Raw genomic sequence first — 22,337 nt, forward strand, 5'->3', positions numbered from 1 at the left:
CCCGTGGGTACCTAAGCCAGAAGATGCCTAATCTTCTGGCTCTCTTGGGCTTTAGCGTCTGAAAAATCTCTCCTGAAATCCTGCACTAGTGGCCAACTTCTCTGAGAACTGGTTTCTTCATGGATAAAGTGATACTTAACTTCCCACACAGGAATCCTATGAAGATGGATATACAGTATATTTAAATCATGTAATGCCTGGCATTGGGCATGCGACAAATGTTAGTTCTGTTATTTCTTTCCTTAAAACAGGATGTTAGTTATATGTGTTATTTGTCATAAAAGGGAGGAAGCGGTAGGAAGACACCTTCAGGATTGTGATGCCGCGGGCTCCAGGGTCAAACAGAAGCCAGCTCCTGTCCCTATGAGCTCTGTGACCTTGGGGAGATTGCTATGCCTTTCTGAGCAATAGTTTCCTCTTGGGAGAATGGGATAGTATAATGTTCAGCTACACAGCTGCCACAGGCCTGTGCTGGGAGGCCTTGTGGGCAGAGACAGGGGGGCGGACTAGTCCATCGCTAATGCCTAGAGAATGCACAGCGCACAGTAGGTGCTCAAACATGTTTACTGCATGAGAGAGAGCTCTGATAAGACAGTTGTGTAAAAGGGAGCCTATTATTGCCTTGGCTTAGTGATATGTATTTCTGCAAATGCAGAAATCTTTTTATGTATGCGCCTCCATTTAGGGCTTTGTTTTAGAAGGATCTTGTTTTTAGCAATCTGACCTCTGGATAAAACACCGGTAGGATGGTAGTGTGCTAATTTCCTTATACTTTAGTTTTTAAAAGGCTTTGTGTTTGTTTAATGAGATGGCTTTTAAAGGAGTCATAAATTGGCTCTAATGATTGTTGCTTTCAGACACTGGTTTGGGACATCTTTCATGCTTGTAATTGAATTTCCAAGTATAGTACTTATGAAAATGGACTCTACCTCCTGCCAGAGAGCACTGACTTCTGACATTATAAATTGGTTAGTACTGTTTAACATAAGCTGTGGTCTCTAACTGGTATGACAAAAGGCATTCACTTCCAAACACATGTCAGGAAAACAATCAATAGGGTAGCTCTGAAATTCTGACGTGTTTCTCTCTTATTGAGAAAAAAAATGAGAGGACATGGCTAGATGCCACATTTCTTAGAAAAATTTTAAAACCACGTGGCTCACTCAAATCCAACAATAAATTCATTACGGGTTAAAAAAAATTATAAAGAGAGTAGAAAGATTGTTTCATTGCGAAAGCCATCAGAGGAAGAAGAGAGTCTTGAAAAATTAAACTGAAACCTTAACATCTGGATCTTTAAAAATTCTTCTTAATAGAGAGATCACTTTTTTCTAAGAATAGGGGTTTCCAAATATCTAACATTGCCGAGCAACTCTCTTTGTTATAAGAGGCAAAAATATAAACGTTTGCACAAGATGTTCAAAATAATACAGCTTCTGGGACCTCTACTGAGAATTAATTAGGAAGGTAAATTTATTACCTAAATAAATAAATAAACCTGAGTGCCACTCGGCGCCTGACATTAAGGGGTTATATACTTTCCATTAAAGAGGACTAATAAATATCGTTTAAAGGCTCAAGGGAGGGCTGGGAGAGGGAAGAAGGCTGGCGCACACCAGCTCAGGCGGTGCCAGATGTCAGCTGACTGCCTCCATTGAGATTACCATGGAAACACCTTCTCCTGGGACACTGCCATGAGGGTAGGGTGCTTTAGAAAGGATGATGGGGAGCAGAGCTGGCGGCCAATGGATTTCAGTAGGGTTCACCCCTGTACACATTACAAGGACAATCCATCTTCCACATGAAACAGTATCTTTCTAGCAAGTCACGTCAGATAAAGTAATAAAGCCTGAAGCCTCGCATAATTACAATCCATTTACCTCTACAAAACCAGCACATCAGTTCAGATAATTGTCTCTTTTCTCTCCCTTGCTTGCTTTGAATTCTCCACAGAAAACGGAGGTATTTGTGTAATTAATTGGCTGCTTCCTTAGCCATCAAGCCCATACTGATAAAAAGGGACTATATCAAACAGCATTAATAGGCAGACTCAAACATTTTCCAAACCAACCCATCAGGCATAACTCCCCAACAATAGGGTAAAGAAGAACTCTAGCTGAGGTCAGGTTAAATGTTTCAGTTCATTCAGTCTCACTCGAAACCAGTGAGCAGATTTCATGTTTATGCAAATTACACTCAATCTTGGCAGCCAGCTCCGAGAGCGCCGGCTGGGGTGAGCCTCATGAACTTGAATGGCAGAAGTGCACGGATTCCAGCAAGGTGTGTCAGCCACGGGGTGCAAGCTTTCCCACCAATGTATAGTGATCTCTAGGATGATGTTGCGAGTTAAAGAGGTTGTAATCGAAGTTCTGAATACAACATTACTAATTATGTGGATTGCTTCTTGCCTTTGTTCTCCATAGCAAGCCTCAGCGGCCACAAGTCTCTCAGCTTTGCGAAAACATTCCAATTCTGACCTCACGCTGTAAAAATGTTAACCTTGCTTGACAACTGTATTGGAATTAATGCTTTAATTTGATATTATCACTTACAGATATAGTGTAGAGAGTGACTCCAGGGGGATGATACGAATTTGACAGTAACACAGATTCCAGCGGGCTGAAGCACTAACCTAACTGGATAGTAGTGGTTACACAGAAAGCCACTCTGCGGCTAACAAAGGGGTCACCTGTAACTTGAATGATTGCCGTTGACAATTATTTGACCGTGCCATTTGCGAGAACAATGAATGTTTACTGAAAATACTCTCAAATACCTGTGACGATTTCCTGTTTTTATCTTTCCTGTGACGAGTGACTCTGGAATCATTGTTACATGATAAGTTGATTGAATAATTTTTGCTAATGGGAGGAAACAAAGGTACCAAGTTTATCTTTTAATTATATTTTGCTTAGGCTTATATAAAGATCAGTCTTTATCTCTTGAGCACAAACCAATTACCGACAGAGAGTGGAGAGATGACACCCATAGTTAAAGATTAACTGAGACCCCAGTGTGTGCTGAGTTACATAGCTTAGGGTAATACAAAAATAAACGATACCACTACACACCTGCCAGAATGGCTAAAATGTTAAAAAAAACCCTGAATACCAAATACTGGTGAGGACGTGGAGCAACAGGAACTCTCATTCATTGCTGGTGGGAACGCAAAATGGTACAGCCATTTTGGAAGACAGTTTTGCACTTTCTTATAAAGCCAAACAGTCTTATCATGATGTAGCAATTTTGCTCATAGATATTCATCCAAATGATTTGAAAATTTGTGTCCACATAAAAATCTGCATGCAAATGTTTATAGACGCTTTATTCATAATTGCCCCAACCTGGAAGCAACCTAAATGTCCTTCAGTAGGCGAATGGATAAACAAACCACACAATGGGTATTATTCAATGATAAAAAGAAATGAGCTATCAAGTCATAGAAAGACATGGAAGAACCTCAAATACCTACTGCTAAGTGAAAGAAGCCAGTCTGAAAAGGCTACAACTTTAGGATTCCCATTTTATGACATTTTAGAAAAGGCCCAACTAGAGAGAGAGTAAAATGATTAGTGGTTTGGGGGAGAGAAATAATAGTTGTAGAAATACATAAGAAATATCAAGCGGCTTTTCCTCCTTGGCTGGCTGAGGATCGATGGCCATTACAAGCAACACAGTAACTATCTGGACCAGGAAGTTCATGACCAGCCAACTACTTCAGCAGAAACAAATGAGCATTGATGTCCTTCACCCTGGAAAGGCAATAGTACCTAAGACAGAAATTTGGGAAAAACTAGCCAGAGTGTACAAGACCACACGAGATGTCATCTTTGTATTTGGATTCAGAACCCATTTTGGTGGTGACAAGACAACTGGCTTCAGCATGACTTATGGTTCCTTGGATTACACAAAGAAAAACGATCCCAAACATAGACTTGCAGGACATGGCCTGTCTGAGAAGAAAAAGACCTAGAGAAAACAGTGAAAGGAACACAAGAACAGAATGGAGAAAGGCAGGGGGACTTCAAAGACCACTCTTGATGCTGGTAAACAGGAGTCAAGGTTCTGTAGTGACTTGATCTGGGGTGATTGTGCAGATTTTTCACAAGAGGAGAAATAAACTTTAAAAGCTTAAAAAAACACATTAAGGGCAACATACTGGAAGAATTTGGTTATGAAAAAAGACCGGAAAAAGAAACTAAAAATAACAGGCATTGTTAGTGATGGGCAACTTATTTACAGGTAAATATTCGATGGTGACATTTATCTTAATTTTTATGCCAAGTTCTAGTTGTTCACAGGAAAACATAGGTGGTTTATTCTACAAGCAGTTAGAAATTTAGGCAACAGTGAGGTAACATAATACCAGCTTGGCAACAATGAAACCTTTTCCAAGGATGATCTACAAGGCAGAGAGAGCTGTATGTGTGCCGTTTTCGTTGAGATGCAAGGCATAATCTTAAGTATGGGGAAGTGTACTATTCAAATAAAATTAACATCTCCTGATTTAACTGCCGATTTATAGGAAATACAGGGACTAGGAGAGTAAGTTAAATGAACCACAAGGGAAACAATCAGACAAATCCAGACAAGACCAGTCTTGAATTCTTTAAAAAGTCAATGACATACCCAGTAAGTGCTGGTGAGGATGTGGTGAAACCAGAACTCTTACATACTACAGCAAATATATAATGGAGCAGCCACTTTAGAACAGTTTGGATTTTGTTTTTTAAAAAATAGGTGTAAAAGACATTCTTGGAACGTTTGAGGAAATTTGAATGTGTGCTGGATATTAAACGAGATTATGGAAATATTAATTTTCTTAGGTATGAAAAAAAGTAGTGTGGTTATAAAGGAGAATGTTCTTCTTTTTAGGGGAATGTACACAGGAGCATTTTAGTGGCGAAGTGTCATGAGGGAGAGATAAAACAAATATGGCAGAAAATAAACACTTACTGAATGTAGGTGGAGGGCATATGGGTGTTCAATGTACTGCTCTTTCCATTCTCTAAACATTTGAAAATTTTATAATAAAAACTCAGAGGGAGAGAAGTAGCAGTGACCCTTAAGGGAGTAGGAAGTTCTCAGGGCAGGAAAGACACCTTATCAAAGATGTCCTTTATTCCGTTCCTTCCTTGCTAATTGAAAGTAGAAAATATATCCTTTTAAAGTTCACACCCAGTTAGAGCTTTTGATAAGTGAGAGAGAGTCAGTGGTCTGTTTCTACGACATAAAATTTAGAATAAGTCATCAATTAAAAAATTTTTAAAGTCTGGCATGGAGGAGACCAAGGAGTATGATTGAAGCTCATTTAGAATAACAAAGTGATGCAAACAGACCTTTTTAAACAGGAGCAGCAAACTGGAGGCCTGTGGGCTGTAGGTGGCCCCCACACGAGTTTTGTTTGGCTCCCCCAGCATTTAACAATCAGGAGATTTTACATGAAATGCAGACAGCAGCTTTTTCTAGGTGCACCCAAAGATTTGGCATACTGGACTCAGACATGGCGATAACTGATGCGAGTGGAGTGGTCGCTGCCCCAGGACGGGCTGTGTGCTTCATTCATTTCCAATCCCGTCTGATCCCTACAGGAATGTGACTTTTTGACAATGAAAATGGGTAAACAGTAAGTTGTCCCTTCTGGTAAGATTTACTTTACCAAAATCCTCATCTCTCCTTCCCTTCATATGGATGTGGTTAATGAGAACATTATGTTGGGAGGAGATGCAATTGAAAGGAGGGGATTTGGAAATTTATTAATTTTAGAGTTCATAAAGTCTTTGTCCAACAATAATTAAAATGGTAATTGGCACAAGGATAGCCAACAAACCAAAACAGAGTAGAGAAACTGGACATATGCACACACTCATTCATGACAAAGGCAACACTGAAGAGCGGTGGTGGAGAACGTGGTCTTACCAATAAATGGTGCTAGGCCGACGGTTTACCCATATGGGGGAAAATGGACCTGGGCTGTAGCCTCACATATACACCAACCACTATTCCAATGGAACACTGATACTAATAAATGATTACAACAGCAAAGATATATTAAGCTCTAGTTCAGACACTCATTTCCAAAGAAAAATAGAGCTAGGACTATTTTGTTTATTGACACAAGGTACTAATAATATTGCTTTGCCCTGTTTGAATGATGATGGGAGTAGATGATGAGGCAACAGCAGAGGAGAGGAAGGCGATCTGTAGGCCACACAATAAAAAAAGGTTAACTTAAGAGTGTTTCCTTCTTTCTTATTTTAAATTTAGTTCTCTTCAAATGTTGGTTTTAATTCTGCAATGTGTATTGCTTTTAAATTAACAGAAACTGGCCAGAACAATACAACAGAAAATAATCTGATGAAGTCTTATATTTAAAAAATAATTTAGAGAGAATGCCAGTGCAGTAGAATGTTGACTGTAAGACAATAGCTTTATGTGGCATTATATAAATTAAAAAATATATATGAAACAAAGATTGTCTTACAAGCAATAAATGAACTTACAGTTCATGGACTTTTCCTCCCTATAGAACACACACACACACACACACACACACACACTCTCACGCATGCACGCATACACGTACCATAAATTACTACATATAAGGCACAAATTAAGTCCTGTTTGACAAAGACTGGGATTCTGGCAATTGGAATGGGGTAGGTGGGATGAGTCTAAGGACCCAAAGATGCCCTATGAACCTGGCCTATCTGAAGCCCTTCTCTCCCACTGATCTGTTCTCACTGGGAAAATCTAATGACCCTCGCCCAATTCAGCATGATTTGTGACTAAGGTACAAATGTGACTTGGGCTTAGGGACAATAGTAAAAAATTGTACAGGGAAGAGATCAATTATATCCAGAATGAATTATAATAATTATCCATGCTGTACTAGGAAAAGTCAGGAAAAACTGCATAGATTTGCAAGTGCTTGACAAAGAACTAAAATACCAATTTGGATCATGCAGAATTGGTTGCTATGGTGAGTCCTCATCTGAGACACTGTTCAATATGTTACTGCAGGACGAGGCTCTAGTGGTTTGTTGGGTTGGCTGATTTTGATGTGAGCCCTGGCCCACGTTGTCCAGCAAGAAAAGCAACTGACAGTAAGAAGACACACAAAGAGCAGTGGCAGAAACTGAGAATGGCAGAAAGTTATCTGAGGGCCTAGAGGATAACATGGTCCGCAGAGCTGCCTCAAAACCTGAATGGTAGTGTGTCCTGGGTTTCCATGAGGCTCCCTTCCTTTACTATCACGTGTCTCCTTCTCAAAAACAAAGCAAAAAATAGTACTTAAGATAGCATGTGGTCACAGTCTGTCCCTGGAGCCAATGCAGGAGAAAATGAAACGTAGAGAATGAGAGAAGTGTGGGACCCTTAGCTATATGATTTTCCTGATTACTCACTCTTCTTTCTGAAAACTTTCCAACTGGATTCTGAAACAGTGTTTTCAGAGTTCTTTTGTTTCCTAGAATAATTCATCACCTGATGGAACTGAAGGGAAATTCGAGCTCATGTAGCACATTAAAAGAGAGATGAGAAAATGGAGGACCATAGAGAGAAGAGATTTCCTTTTTATTCCATTTCCTTCCTTCTGCTATTCTCTTTTTCCCACTATTTAATGTATATATATATATATATATATATATAGAGGGGAAAAATATATATATATATATTTTTTTTTAAATAATCTGTCCCCTTTTCCCCTCTAGACTCATAATTTCAGCTTCTACATGGATTCCCTCTTAAAAGTTTTTATCGTAAGTGAATTTTTTCTCCTCTATGATATTAGACTTCCAATTACTTATGGGATATATACTTGTAAGTTTCATCAATACCTAAAACTCAACATGGTTAAAATTGAAATCATTTTCCTAATCCCCTTCCAGCATCTTCATCACTATTACTAGCATTATCATTTTTTAAAGGTTCCTTGTCTTAAACTTTGTTTTCAATTTCAAAATAGTTCAATCATACAAAAAGGGTGTCAGGAATAAAATAACAAATACATTCCTGTTATCCAGATTTAATATTCTGCCATATTTGCATCACACTCTAAAACATTTGTATGGATACAGTCCCCTATCCCGGTCACCTTGTTCCCTCCTACGAGGTCGCCTCCTCAGAAGTTAGTTCTTCCCAGAAGCACACCAGGAGACAACGGCTGATGAGCATACAGCATTGATTTGGGAGGTGCAGGGGCACTGGTGAGAGAGTGGGGAGGTGGTTCGGGGAAGGGAAGGCAGCCAATAGGGCGGGTGAAGCCAGGTACCAGCTGCCCCTTACTCCTGCAGGGACGTTCTAGGCGATGGTATAAAACACACCTCAGAATTATCTTGGCTAATGAGTGGTGGTGTTGGCATATTTCCCTCCCCCACCCCCCGCACACATTAGTCATTAAGTGTGGAGGAGGGCGGGGGTGGGCATTTCCAGCCCTCTGTGTGAGAGGGCAAAGTGGATTGGTTCTGGCTGCCGGAGCGAAGCCTTTTGACAAAGATGCCGACTGATGGAACGTAGGCCGGTATGCACAAAAGTAAGGGAAGACAAGGGGATGTAGGGAGAGTACTGACAGCATCTGCGGCAGTGTGTACCCATCCTACTGACATTGTTTTACCTTTACTACAATTGTTAGATGCTGCTCATTTGTATGATATCATTCTATAAAATTGATAACATTAATAATATGTGATGAAAGGGAACAGTGACTATAAATATGTGTATACACCAGGCAACATAAAAAAGGAAGTCAGTTTGGGAAAATAACTTCAGTGCAAAGAGTTGTTTAACTATTTATTGAATTTGTATCTTGAGCTTGATTGAGCTCCCATTAACAGAAAGTAAAGAGAGAAAACGCATACCATGATTTATTTTTGTTGGCTCCACACTTCGTTAGACTTTGACAAAATCTGAGTTCTTCCCCTTATCTTCCTCCACCTCTTACTTTAAGATTGCAAACTTATGAGGCTTAAACTGTAACCGATATCTAAGATTACAAGTCTTTGCTAAGAATGTCTCGACATAACATTTTCTTCTTAGCTGCAATCCATTAGCCTCTACTGAAAGGGAGAAAGGTGTGTGTGTGTGTGTGTGTGTGTGTGTGTGTGTGTTGGGGGGAATGTATAATGGAGACAGATCTCAATCCCACAATCAGGGCAATAAGCCTGCAGTGATGTTCTAAATCATTTAGCAAAGCCAGGGATAATCTGCCTTCTTTGTACCTCACAACCAACAGAACAGAATTCCTGATTTAACAAAGTAAAACTACGAAACAATATGCTTCCTATTTCCTTTTGCAGGGACCAAAAGGATGTAAAATAATCTTGAATGAGAGTCCTCACAGATTCCATTATTGGAGAAACACAGACCTCCCTCTTTAAGAACTAGCAGACAGAGAAAAATCACCTCACACATACAAAGATCCAGTAGTCCAGTAGGATCTTTGTGAAGAATCAGAACAGTCACTTGTAAAGCAGACTCCATAAAGCAGGAAAAAAAATAAAATCTCACAATGAGATTCAAGGAGACTGAGATAATTTCTTATTTCAAATAAGGAATGATTACAGAATTTGAAGATGACATGGAAACAACGAACAACTGAGTAGGTTTACATCAGAGGAAAAATATATTGGTGAAAAGAACTTCTGGAAACAGCATACATTTTACATTTAAAAGAGAGGTAATGTTTTCATAAAGTAATCATCTACTGTTTCTCTACCTGAGTCCATTTCCAGAAACAAGCCTTATGAAAATAAATAAGAAAACATATTACGAGTCACAACATTTAAGCAGTGAGTAGGATGAGGAATAGAGAAAGATCACACAGAATGCAGAGTCTTTACCCTTAAAAAAAAAAAAAAAGCCTTGTTAATCTATTGGAAACTTTGGACTCTTGTAGAAAATTGTATATTTGTATAAAACGTAAGATTGGCATAAAATTTCTGGAATTCATGGGATTCCTAAAGCCCCAAAGGTTTAGTTCATTAGTGGTCCGTGAACACCCAAGTAGCTACTCCTTTACTCAGAGAGAAGCAGAGAATACTTACGTTGTACAGCGGGATGGTCTTCATCACCTTGTACTGCTTAGTGGGATCCATTTTATACAGGTGACGATCAGTGACAAAAATTGCTCGGTCTTCCACCTTACTAAATCGATTGACCTGTAAGAAAACAAGCCGATAAACTACATCATCTCATGAAGAATGAAATCAAATTATCTGCCAGGAAAACATCTAGCGCAGAACCAGCTGGTTGTTGAGACACATTCTTAAACAGATGTATGGCCACTCCACTGGATGCAACAGAGATCTAAAAGGGGTAGCAGTTTCCAGATTTGTGGACTCTTACAATTTAAATTTCACGATTTTACAATTTAACAGGGAAACAAGAAAAACACAAAAGAATTAAAGGACTGAAAACATGTAACCCAGACATTAAAAAAAATGAAAAGATAACCCCCAAATTTTGAATAGGTCAGAATTTTTGCAAATCATATATCTAATACGGGACTTGTATCTAGAATATATAAAGACTAGAATATATATTGTATCTAGAATATATAACTCAATAATAAAAAGACAAAAAAACCCTACTAAAAATGGATAAAGAATTTAAATAGACATTTCTCTAGAGAAGATATACAAATATCCAATAACCACACAAAAAGATGTTTGACACCATTAGCCACCAGGGAAATGTAAATCAGAACTACAATGAGCTACCACTTCATACCCGAATGGATGACAATAATAAAAAAAACAGATAATAACAAATGCTGGCCAGGATGTGGAGAAATTGGAGCCCTCATCACTACTGGTAAAATGATGCATCCAGTCACTTTGGAAAACCGTCTGGCAGTTCCTCAACCAGATAAACATAAAATTACCATATGATCCAAAAATTTCACTCCTAGGTATATATATAGCCATGGGAATTGAAAACATAATCACACAAAAAGTTGTGCCTGAATGTTCACAGCGGCATTAACCATAATAGGTAAAAAGTAGAAATAACCCAAATGTCCATCAACTAAAGAACTGATAAATAAAATGTGATATATCCATACAATGGAATAAAATTTGACAATAAAAAGAATGAAGTAGTGATACATGGATGACCCTTGAAAACATTATGTTAAATGAAAGAAGCCAGTCACAACGGACCACATATTGTATGACTGCATTTATATGAAATGTCTGGAATAAGCAAATCTATAGAAACAGAAAGTAGACTACCAGTTACGTAGGGCTGGAGATACGAGAGGCTTTGGGGAATGACAGCTACGGGGTGTGGTTTTCTTTGTGGATAATGAAAATGCTCAAAAATTGATTGTGGTGACTGATACACAACTCTGAATATATTAAAAGCTATTGAATTGTATACTTTAAAATGGTAAATTGTATGGGGATGTGAATTATAGCTCAATAAAGCTGTAAAAAAATGTAACCCCTATTTGAAACTCTCCTTTTGCCCCTTTTCTAATGCCCTGGGAAGGTGTATTTCAGACTAAATTCCCTAAACTAGAGTGACAGTGTGTCATTAAATCTGTATGTTCCAAAATGGACAGTGTCTTCAACTTGCCAATGGCACAAATAATTGTCTCATACGTATTACTACCCATAAGAAGAATGGGCCAGATGAGAAGGCAGTGAGTGCCCCACACAGAAAGGATGCAAGCAGAAGCTAAGTGGACATCTCCTGTGGGTGTGCTTGGAACAGGAAGTCTAGGGATCTCCAAGGTCCCTTTCCACTCAGATTCTACGATTCCTTTACCTGACTCTCCAGTTTTCCCACCTGCCACTTATTTCGCTTTATGTCAAGGGCTCTGCTCTTGTCTGACAGGTTTTTCTTGTGTTATGTTCTCTTTATGATTTTCTACTCCTTCCTTTTCATCTATGTATATTTCAAGATATTGCTCAAGTTAGATCATTATAAAACCTCTTTAATTTCTATAGTAAAAAAAAAAAGATCACTCTTTTCTCTGAACTTCTATTTCACAGTTGTAGAATCAGAATATATGTAGAATTAAGAATGAACCAAAAAGAAAAATTAACATTGAAACCAAAGGGCACAGGGTTTTTCTTTTAAAGCAAGATATTTGAGAATATGAAGAGCACTGGCTTAAGAGCTTTTGCTAATGTAAAACACTGGATACGTCTTTACTCCTTGTCTGAAAAGATAGGAAAGAAGGTTGACTGGTGCTTATAAAGACCAAGGCAATCAAGTCACATCTATCGTTAGTCTGTATCTTCTCGTACGAAGTTGAGCTACTCTGTACGTCTCTCTAACTAAAAGGGCAAATATTTCATTTAATAATTGGAAAGCTTTAATAATTTCAAGGACAGTTGACTTGTCATTTTAGACCATGGATATTATTTAAAAATACACTTGTTAAAATAATTATGTAGAACACTGTGCTTTAAAAGTTGCAGTTGAAGCTCTGTTTTGCAAAAGAGGTTGGTTTTACTTGTTCATTTTGTGATAATTAATCTAATGACTATAACCTTACTAATCTAGGTCTAAGTAACTGAGCCAATATAAAAGGTTAGACAGATTCTCTTCATATTGGAAGTATATATAAAAAAGCTGGTTTCCTTGTAAAATCACTACAAATAAGTTATCAACCTAGTTATAAATAAGATAAGAAATTCACTTCAAAACAAAGTGAAAATCTTACATACAACTGTATAATTTCTTTCCTAATGGTTAAGAAATAGCAAAATAAACTGGTTTTCTGGGGAAAAAAAAAAAAAGAAATAGCAAAACTAATCTGTGGCAAAAGCAAGCAGAACAGTGGTTATCTCTGGTGGTGGTGGGATTTGGCTGGGAAGGGGCATGAGGGAGCTATTTAGGGTGAGGGGAACGTTCTGTATCTTGATAGGGTTGTAATTTACATCTGTCGATGTACTACTCAAAATTCAACGAACTATATACTTCAGATTTGTGTATTTACCTGTATATAAATTATACCTCAATACAATGCAGCGATAAAAACAAAAACAATGTAGAATCTCAAATATCCATGACAGATTTCTATCACCTTATTATTTCATAAACAGTAATTCTGTCTTCCAGGCTGACTGGCAGCTCCTTGAGGGTTGTAAGCATATGGTATCTTTCGTCTCGTCCCTCCCAGCCTCCAGTACAGAAGTGGGCAACCTATGGCAGTCACTGCAGACTTGCTCATCAGTTGGTTCTGAGAGCACTTTTAATCCCACAGAATAATTTTAAGAACTCTTCTTCCCCACATGAGCCAATCAGTGTTGATGAGAGGAACTGTCAGACTGGAAAACAGATGGAGATGGCTGCAGGACACTGGGGAGGTTGCACAATGTATGAAAAAAAGTAAAAATCCCCAAGTGGCAAATAGAAGCACGGGGCTAAGTAGCGTTAAGTCCCCATGGCCCAGTTTGGTCCTGGAAAAACTTTATTTCTGCACTGAAGAAAAAGGACCTGTGGACTTCTTGCTTTTTTATTTCTGAGGCTGCAAGCCCCTTTATGAGAGTAAGCTATTCTTCATAAAAAGCTCTCTAGCATAGCATGCACTATATAAGCACATGGATTGCTAATTTGGAATTATTATTCTCCTGGTTGGAATTGTTGAGGCCTTATTTGACATTTTCTTTTCTCATACAGTGTCTTTCCCATGAGTTAATTTAATTTTTCCCTTCAGAGTGTAAGTTTCAAGACCAGCCATCATTATAAGACTATCCACACAGAACGCCGACAGGCCAGACAAACTGTCCTGAGTGAAACATACCTGGAGAAACATATCTGTGCCTGTATTTGCAGCTTGTATTACTGGTAGTAGCTACTCTTATCAAATCTTTAGACTCTCAATTTCATTGAGATAAACGTCTTTCTATAATCAGAATCTAAATGGGACTGAATTTGTTTTTCTATACATTTCTCAATCCTGCACATGACTCCGATTAATTAAAAAAAAATTATACTGGTTAACATTTACTCAAATTAAGTAATTTGATAAATGGTTTCCCCCCAAAATTTACAATGTGCATTTTCAAGCACTTTATAAGCTGCTGATGATATACAAAGAAATGACATGAACACATTGGTTATAAGACTGTGAGACCAGCAGATTGTGTTGAGACTGATTAGAAACTTGTAAGTGAAAAATTTCATACAACGTATAAAGAAAATAAAACTAGGTAATGGGATTGAGAGAAAATGTACGTGTGTGTGATTTTGTAGAATGCTAATTAGAGAAAATGCTCACATTTGCAGGTAAATCTTTTTTCTAACAGACTGAATTAACAACGGGATATTTTATAACTATGTAGTTAATTACTTGCTGATTAGCATATTTTTAATTTTAGATTTGGGTAATATTTAAATCAAAGTACCGAGCACTAAAAATTACTGAACTTCAATGTCATGTTTCTCAGTGACTGGGAAAAAAAGGAAAGCAAAACAAAACAACAAAAAGTACTGAAAACCCTCCACTAAGTAGACCAGAAGGCACAGTTGTGATATATAAATCCCCTGTTCCTACTTCCAAGATCTTATTTTCAAGATGCAAACAAAGAAGTCAGAGATTAATTTGAAAACATCATTAGCATTGGTAGGATATACAGCTGAGTACGTTAGGTCAGGTGGGATGGGGCATAGCACTATATATTGCAATAGGTAGGATATAGCAAACTAAAACTCAAGTTTTAGTTTGAATTTTAGCCAGTCTTCTCCCTTTTGCCTCATAGTTTTAGAAACCAGTCAATTCTCTAAGTGTTTCCTTATAACCAAAGTATATTTTTCAGTCTTCAACTTGACAAAAATGGTATCTGTAATTAAGAGTAAAATAGAGTTTATGTGGTGAAATAATGACGACTCTGGGTAGTAATTATTCGCTTTGCATGGCAACAGTTTTTGCCATACAAGTGAATTGGCCCTTGTCAGGAGACTTGAAACAAGTGATTGTAGGGCTTCTACATCAGCATTTTCTAAGTTGTTTTGCACAACATGGGCCTGATGTGATACTTTGTGAAAGAAAGGGGTCCAAGTCAAGTTGGTTTGAGGAACAATGTAAACCACAGCGTCCCTGGGATATTTATAACCCACAAATATATTAAAGGCTCTGAGAATTCGGCACTTAAAGAGCATGTTTAACTGTTTATTTAAAGAGCATAATTCCCCAATAAACGGAATTATGGAACCCTTTCTGAAAACAAATTAATATTCAACACAACACTGGTTTGTGAAACCTATGGTGGAGAACACTAACCATCATTTGTATCCATCTTAGACTGGAGAACAGAGAACATCTAAGATGAAATCTGAATAATAAGTCAATAGGGTTCCTCATCTTTTGTGAATTCATATTGAGAAATATATGAGCGTGTTGCAAAAGAATATGAAAAAAATGTTTTTGCATAATTTCACAAGGTCATGCAATAGTCAAAAACAATAGGCCACAGTGGTAGAGTATTGTCCTTTTTAATGATATGTCCATTAGTTAATCTAGAAACCAACAAATAAAAGCCTCAAAGCAGCAGTTTTATTGAAACTCTGTTTAGAAATATTCTTTTTTTCCTGCAAAAATGTAATTTCTAAAGAGAACAGATCATAAATCTTTACCTTCTGTTTTGGCAACTCAAATCATCCTGAAAACACACATCAAGTGAGTAAGAAGGACATCACGTAACAAAGTAAAAGCTTTACGTTGCATAACTCAGCTAAAGCAAAATGGAAAGAAAAACTTTTCATATACCTATATAAATTTGTAAATTCAAACTTAATGATAATAATTATGGCACAGGGACACTAATTTTCTTCCACTTAAATTCATAAAGTAATAGAAAAACTGAACTATAGACTCAGGATTAGATCAGATCTCATTTTATTTCTTCTACGACCCAAGCTAAAATCCTCAACGAAAGAAAAAAAAAAAAATCACTATCCTCTTGCTTTTGCCTGAATACTTCTAGTGATCGGTTTATAGGTTTTCTCAGAACCACAGGGAGCCAGAGATAAAGTTTCCCTGGAGAGTCAGCCTGGGAGAAAACACATTATGAGTGAGAACAGCTATCTGCAGAAGTGTCTCACCTTAAAGGACATTTTATAACTGTAGTTCATAGAAAGTGGCTGCTTCATAAAGAAAGCATAAAAAAGAGTGTTTTATTGAAATCGCGTCAAATTTATTTTGGTACATCCTTGGGATTCAAAAGCTTCCAAAGAGGACATTATCTAATCTATAGTGTGAAGAAATATTATTTTGTATTGAATTCGGAAATAAAGGAGCATGCCTACAGAAATTTTCAGTTTTTACCCAGCAGGACCCAGGGGAAGAGACATGCTGTTAGACATCAAATTGCCATCACTGGAAAGAGAGAATCAGAGACATCAGGCTTTTCCATCCATAGTGGAATGTGAACTGTGAAAACCATCCAACTCTCTTTGCTCAGTTGTTCTGATTACTAATACGAATTCCCAGATAGCTTGATACTAGAAGGGAAGTATCCTAAATAGTAGACATGAGGAATCACTGAAACGGTACCTTCCTTTGTTAAATTCACAAACTGGCATTAGGGCTTATACTTTTTTGTGTGGGTCTGTGGCTCTGGTTGGGAAAACGTCATTTCTTGATTGGCTGATCAACTCTATTTATAAAATAGAGTTTCTGGATCTAGGAGTTCAGAATTAGACTCTGGTCTTTGGTTGCTGGCAGTATTAGACTCCACCACTGCCAGCAAGCTTTGCTGGATGACACTGATTTCACTCTCAGTTGAAAACTGGCTGCTCTGTAGTTTGTTAAAAAGTTTATATTACATTGAATTGATCTCTTCTGCCTTAGAATGTCTGAACAGTAAGTTACATTTTTTATGAACTACATGGATAAAGTTTAATCTCCTTCTTCTGTTATAGTATTTGGTCAGTCTGTCTAAAGGTTTGTCAGTTCTTGATCTTCAAACCAATTTGTGGTTTTGTCGATTTTTTCTATTTTTTTATTCTCTATTTTATTGATTTCTGCTCTAATCTTTATTATTTCCTTCTGCTTGCTTTGGGTTTAGTTTGCTCTTCTTTTCCAGTGTCTTAAGGTAGAAGATTAGGTTATTAATATGAGATCTTTCATCTTTTTATTGTAGGCATTCCATTTCCCTCTAAGACTTCTTTAACTGTAACCTGTAAGTTTTGGTATGTTGTGTCTTCATTTCCTAATGTTCTGATTTTCCTGGGATTTCTTTTTGACCATTGGTTATTCAGGAGTGCGTCAGTTAAATTCTACCTATTTGCGCATCCCCTAAATTTCTTTCTGTTATTGATTTCTAATTTGACTCCATTTTTGTCAGAGAATATACTTTGTATGATTTCAATCCTTTTAAATTTATTGTTTTATGGCCATCAATAGTGTTTTCCTAAAACCTTGCAAACGCTGGTCATTATCAGCATTTTAAAGTTTGCCCAATTCATAGTTGAAAAATAATATTTCATTATTTTGATCTGAATTACACTGCAATTAGGTACTTTTTGAAAATTTGAAACAAAATACCTCTGAAAAATCACCTAAACCAGGACCTCTGCCGTGAGATAATTCTTTGATAGTTTCTTAATTCCTCTTTTGGATACTGGCATATTTATATCACTATCTTTTCTGGGGTCACTCTAGGCAATGCTTTTCTTAAATTCACTGTTTCATCAATATTTTAAAATTTATTTGCGTAATTTAAAAAAATGCCATTTAATAATTATTTAAATTTCCTCTCTCTCCCCTTTTCTAAACAAGCATTTTAGGTTTTAAAAAAAACAACTATGTCCCTTGCCTTCCACCTTCCATCTTTCACTCTTCCATTTGCCAACTGCAATCATCTCCAGGTAAGTAACAGTCCACACACATCCTGCTTCAGATAAGCAAATATATTCGTAGCACATAACCTTTCCCCCCACCTTCCAAAGCGCACTATGTGCATCTCTCTTTTTCAAACTATGTTTTTCCTCCCCCTCCCCTTGTTTTTAAAAATAATAATAAAACATGTATAAAAAGTACTAAATGACCATTAAATACTAGGAAGACCTGTAAGTCCTATGAAAGAACACACGTGCAGTAAAATACAAATCCTTTGACCTCACGGAGGTCCTTCCCTCTCCTGTTTTAGAAAGAAATGGTTATCAAAAATATCCACTCCCCTTATAAAGGCTTTATAGCAGCCGAACCTGAAACATGTAGTCACCTCAGCCCTCCCACCAATGCCTCACCACAGACGGGTACAGCTCACCGATGACACAGCTAGTTATGTGCCTATTGTTATGTTTTATTGAGGTCACATCCAAGGAAGGTTCATCTGAATCAGTCTTTTCTTTCCAAGGAGGTCTGTTTCAAGGCCGCCTTACCTTACGGACATGACAGGAAAAGAGGACGTTCATGTATTTGTCCTTCCGTTTCAGCTCATTAGCAACAGGGACAAAAGTGCCTGAGGTCTGAGGTGTATCTGGCTTCGAAAGAAAAAGGAAATATGATGAGGTGAATATGCTTAGCATTCAGACGAAAAGGTGATCTTTTAGTATCCCTGCTTTATTACTATGCTCATGTAGTTCCATACACGTATTTTTTATCTCCCCATCCCAGATGGTAAGCTACTAAATGGTTGTTTTAATACCAAAGGTCTTATAAAAATTTTAAAATAAGGAATGGGAGAGAGGATGAAATATAGCTTTGGGAATGATTGCAATAAAGGTGGTAGTTGAAAATGGTTGCTGAATTATGCAAGGGAAAGTTTAAATGGTCAAAGCCAGGTTATAGAGGATACCTAACACATATAGATACAAGACAGAGGACTCTTGAAAGTGGGGTAAAAAGGAAGTATTGCACACGAGAAGCAATGAAATCTTTTAGTTTAGTATCTCTCATAGAAATTTAGTTTCTGAAGGTATCAGTCATTCTATAAATTCTTGAAGAAAAATTCTTCTCTTTCTTTGTTACGGGAGCAGGAGGAATTCCACTTTGTTCTCCTGGACTTACCGAAGCAAGATAGTTGCCCTCCCAGGCCCTTTGGAGCCCAAGGTCGGCCCTTTGACCCTTCAACATTTCCATGGCCGCAACCTTTGCCCTGACCTGGGGCAGGTCTGAGGCGGGTATGCTCTTGATGAGCTGAGATGCTCTCCATCTATAAGTAAATAAACAAAATGCACCAGACTTCAGAAACACAATACCACTCATTCTCAAAAAACAACTGAAGCTACCACTAAACAGAATTAAACCAAACTACTTGCACGCTACCCTAAAATAAGTAAAATGCTTCCGAAATATCCACAGGACTTATTTAAAATACACATAGTTTTATGTGGACGGGGACACTGTAAAACTTGCTTTGTTGTGTGTGTGTTTTGAAAGCAACTAGAACTTAGTGATACGTGGACTCTCATAATACATATAGTTAGGGCACAGCAACTTTGGATTCATCGTTATGCATTCATGTTTTCTAGGCCCTTATCCAGACTGTTCTAGGCAGTGGAGGCACAGGGGTAAACAAACAGATGAAGGCCCTTTCATCTGTGAGGGGCTTATACTCGTATTCATACATAAACAGGCAGTGAGTCAATGTACAGTATGTATGATGTCGTAGATGCTGTGGAAGAAAGTAAGGCAAGGCCAGGAGGCCAGCAGTGCAGCAGAGGGAAGGGACAGAGAGCAGGGGTTATTTATAAAGGGCGGTGTGGGAGGCACCATTGCTAAGGATATCTGAGCAGAGACCACAGGAAGTGAAGGAGCCAGCTGTATGCCTATTTGAGCAAGAGTGGTCCAGGAGGAGGAAACAGCACGTGCAAAGGCGCTAAACGGTGAGCTTGTTTGGTGTGTGAGAACACCGGCAAGGAGTCCTGGGGTGCCAGGGCAGAACGAGCATGGAGGGAGAGTAACAGGAGGTAGGGGGTCAGAGGGAGAGCCAGCGCCAGCGCCCACGGAGCCATGGGGGCCATGACCAGGACTTTGGCCTTTGCTCTGAATGACATGAGAAGCCATTGGAAAGTTCTGAACAAAGAAGGGATAGGACCTGCCTCCTGCTTTACAGGATCATTCTGACTGCTGCATGAAGAAAGGCAGGGCTGAAGGGAGGCAGGGCTGGGTATAGGATGACCAGCTGGGAGGCTATTTCCGTACTGCATGTGGTGAGGGACGGTGGCTTGGATCTGGGAGGTTGTGGTGGAGGCAGACACAGGTGTTGGTTCTGGACCTGTTCTGAAGGAAGCACCAATAGGACTAGCTGATGGATTAGGTGTGAGGGCAAGACAGCAAGAGGACGAGAGAGGACTGAAAGATGACACCAAGGTATTTTGGTCTAAGCGACTAAAAGCATAATCGAAAAACAACCTCTTCCTGACTGAGAAAAACAAGCGTGAGGTCTTTTACACTCTTCGCAGCACCCTAGTGCTACGTGGTACTTATCCCTCTTGCCTGCCACAGGAGCCTGAAGCAGGGCGGTTGGAAGCGCACTGAGAATTTCCTTATAGCAGGTGAAATGTTCAAGGCCAGTGGTTCTCAAACTATGCTTCCACGGAACACTAGAGTAAGATTCAACTAAAATAAAAACGTGGTGCTCTTTTCCCAATTTACATACAGAACACGTTAGAGAGATTGGTTTCACCTAAGATTTTCCTGAGGTGTATTCTTGTTTCGAGACGGCGCCTGGAGCCTAAGTGTTCATTTTTCTCTCTCTGTCTCTCAAATTCCCACTGAAATAACCGAATAAATCTAAAAATAAGGAAAACTCTCCACCACCACCAGAAAATGGGAGTGATGGCAATAAACTGGAAGGTGTGAAGACTCTCTGGAAGCTATGAAGCAGATGGGATTCAGCTGGTGGAGACGCGGCTCACCGCTGAGCAATCTGCTCAGCAGACGGGGAGGGACCTCTCTCCAAGGTGGCCCCAAGCGTCCTGGGACCTGAAGCAGCAGGGGCTGGCAGCGAGGGCAGGAGGTGAAGGCGTTCAATGAGGGAGCTGTGCCAGTTCCCTGCACACAGCATAGCAGGCCATGGTGAGATGAGGACACCTGCCGTAGTAAATAGGGTCAGCGAGAATAGGTTGCCAAAGCAACGACCACGGGAAAAGTAAAGGCTCAACCTAACGGTGAAATCGTCTTCTCTACTTTCTATGGCCAGACAACACTTCAGTGGGACCAACTATCCTCAGACCATTCCCAAAGAGGCTGGAAGAGCGACAGGCTGGGAGCAGCTTGTGGTCAAAGTCAAGGACACTAGTGACAGGCAGGTCCTATAACACGAAGTAGTTTGAGAAGTAACTGCCCCAATTAGCCCTTGAGCCCCAGGTTTCATTCTCCGTGGAGACAGGTCCTTGCTCTGTTTGTTGGTCTGTTTTCAGCCTATGTGTCTGGTCAGCCTATCCCTTCCTCCCTGCCCAGCGGCCCAGGACAAGGTCCATACCTGGCTGACTTCAAAGGCATTCTGGGGAACCCAGGACCTGACCTACACAACCACGGAGAGAGCCCCCCAGGCTGTTCATGCTATCGAGCAAGCCGCCATAGATAAATGTGTGTAGCTGACACCCCCAGCTGCAGCCATAAATATCACCGGCCTCAACACCCTGAAAAGGGGGAAAAGCCAGGCACAAACAGGGCTCCTAGCCCTCCCCGAGAGAAAAAGAATGCGAATGAGGGCCAGGAGTCAGCTTAAACATGATCAGACACACACGGAGAGCTGAGAAAAAACCCCAAGCCCCACAATCACAGAAGAATCCTTTAACACATCTCTCTCAGGATTCCAGATCAAAAAATTCAAGAATAAATTAAATAGGGTATAGGGACTAGATCAGGGGTGGGTCAACTAAAGCCTGTGCCAAGTCTGGCCTATGGCCTGGTTTTGTACTGTTCTCGATCTCACAATAGTTTTCACGTGTTTAACAAAAACAAAACCAAGTAAAATATGTGACAAAGACCACATGTAGCCCACAAAGCCTGAAATATTTACTGTGTGGCCCTTTGCAGAAAAAACTTGCGTTTGGACTAGATGAACACAACTGGCAAGATTGATTGACAGAGAGAGAGAGAGAGAGAGAGAGAGAGAGAGAGAGAGAGAGAGGGACACACACACCGTGTGTGTGTGTGTGTGTGTGTGTGTGTGTGTATTGTCAGCACAGCAGACATATTAGTTTTAAAATGCTCATTGATTATATAAGCCCTAAGATGGCTGGGACTGTCTTTTGCATCTTTTTTGCTTGTCACCATATCCTTAGAACATAGGTCAGTGCCTGTGACACAGTAGGTGTTGAGTAAATACTTGCTGAATGAATAAAGTAAATTTACAAAAATTAAATCAATTCTAGGCCATGCCTAAAACCTCAAAATCTAAAAAGAAGGCTGCAGGCCACAGTGCAAC

The 22,337-nt window shown here is 39.1% G+C and overlaps 1 protein-coding gene across 2 annotated transcripts in view; it reads right to left on the bottom strand.

Moving 5' to 3' along the window:
* The window catches only part of MYO1D (myosin ID), a 287,794-nt gene that overhangs the window by 105,804 nt on the left and 159,653 nt on the right, over positions 1-22,337 (bottom strand). The window contains exons 18-20 of one of the 2 annotated variants that reach the window (XM_033091580.1): positions 18,972-19,112; positions 18,340-18,448; positions 10,044-10,157 (exon numbers count right to left, since the gene is read on the bottom strand). In XM_033091580.1, the coding sequence (XP_032947471.1) occupies positions 10,044-10,157; positions 18,340-18,448; positions 18,972-19,112 (364 nt within the window). Of the gene's footprint in view, positions 1-10,043; positions 10,158-18,339; positions 18,449-18,967; positions 19,113-22,337 lie in introns of both variants that reach the window. The other variant, XM_033091581.1, reaches the window with a different exon arrangement.

This window comes from Rhinolophus ferrumequinum, chromosome 21 (assembly GCF_004115265.2).
Source record: "Rhinolophus ferrumequinum isolate MPI-CBG mRhiFer1 chromosome 21, mRhiFer1_v1.p, whole genome shotgun sequence".
Taxonomy (NCBI): domain Eukaryota; kingdom Metazoa; phylum Chordata; class Mammalia; order Chiroptera; family Rhinolophidae; genus Rhinolophus; species Rhinolophus ferrumequinum.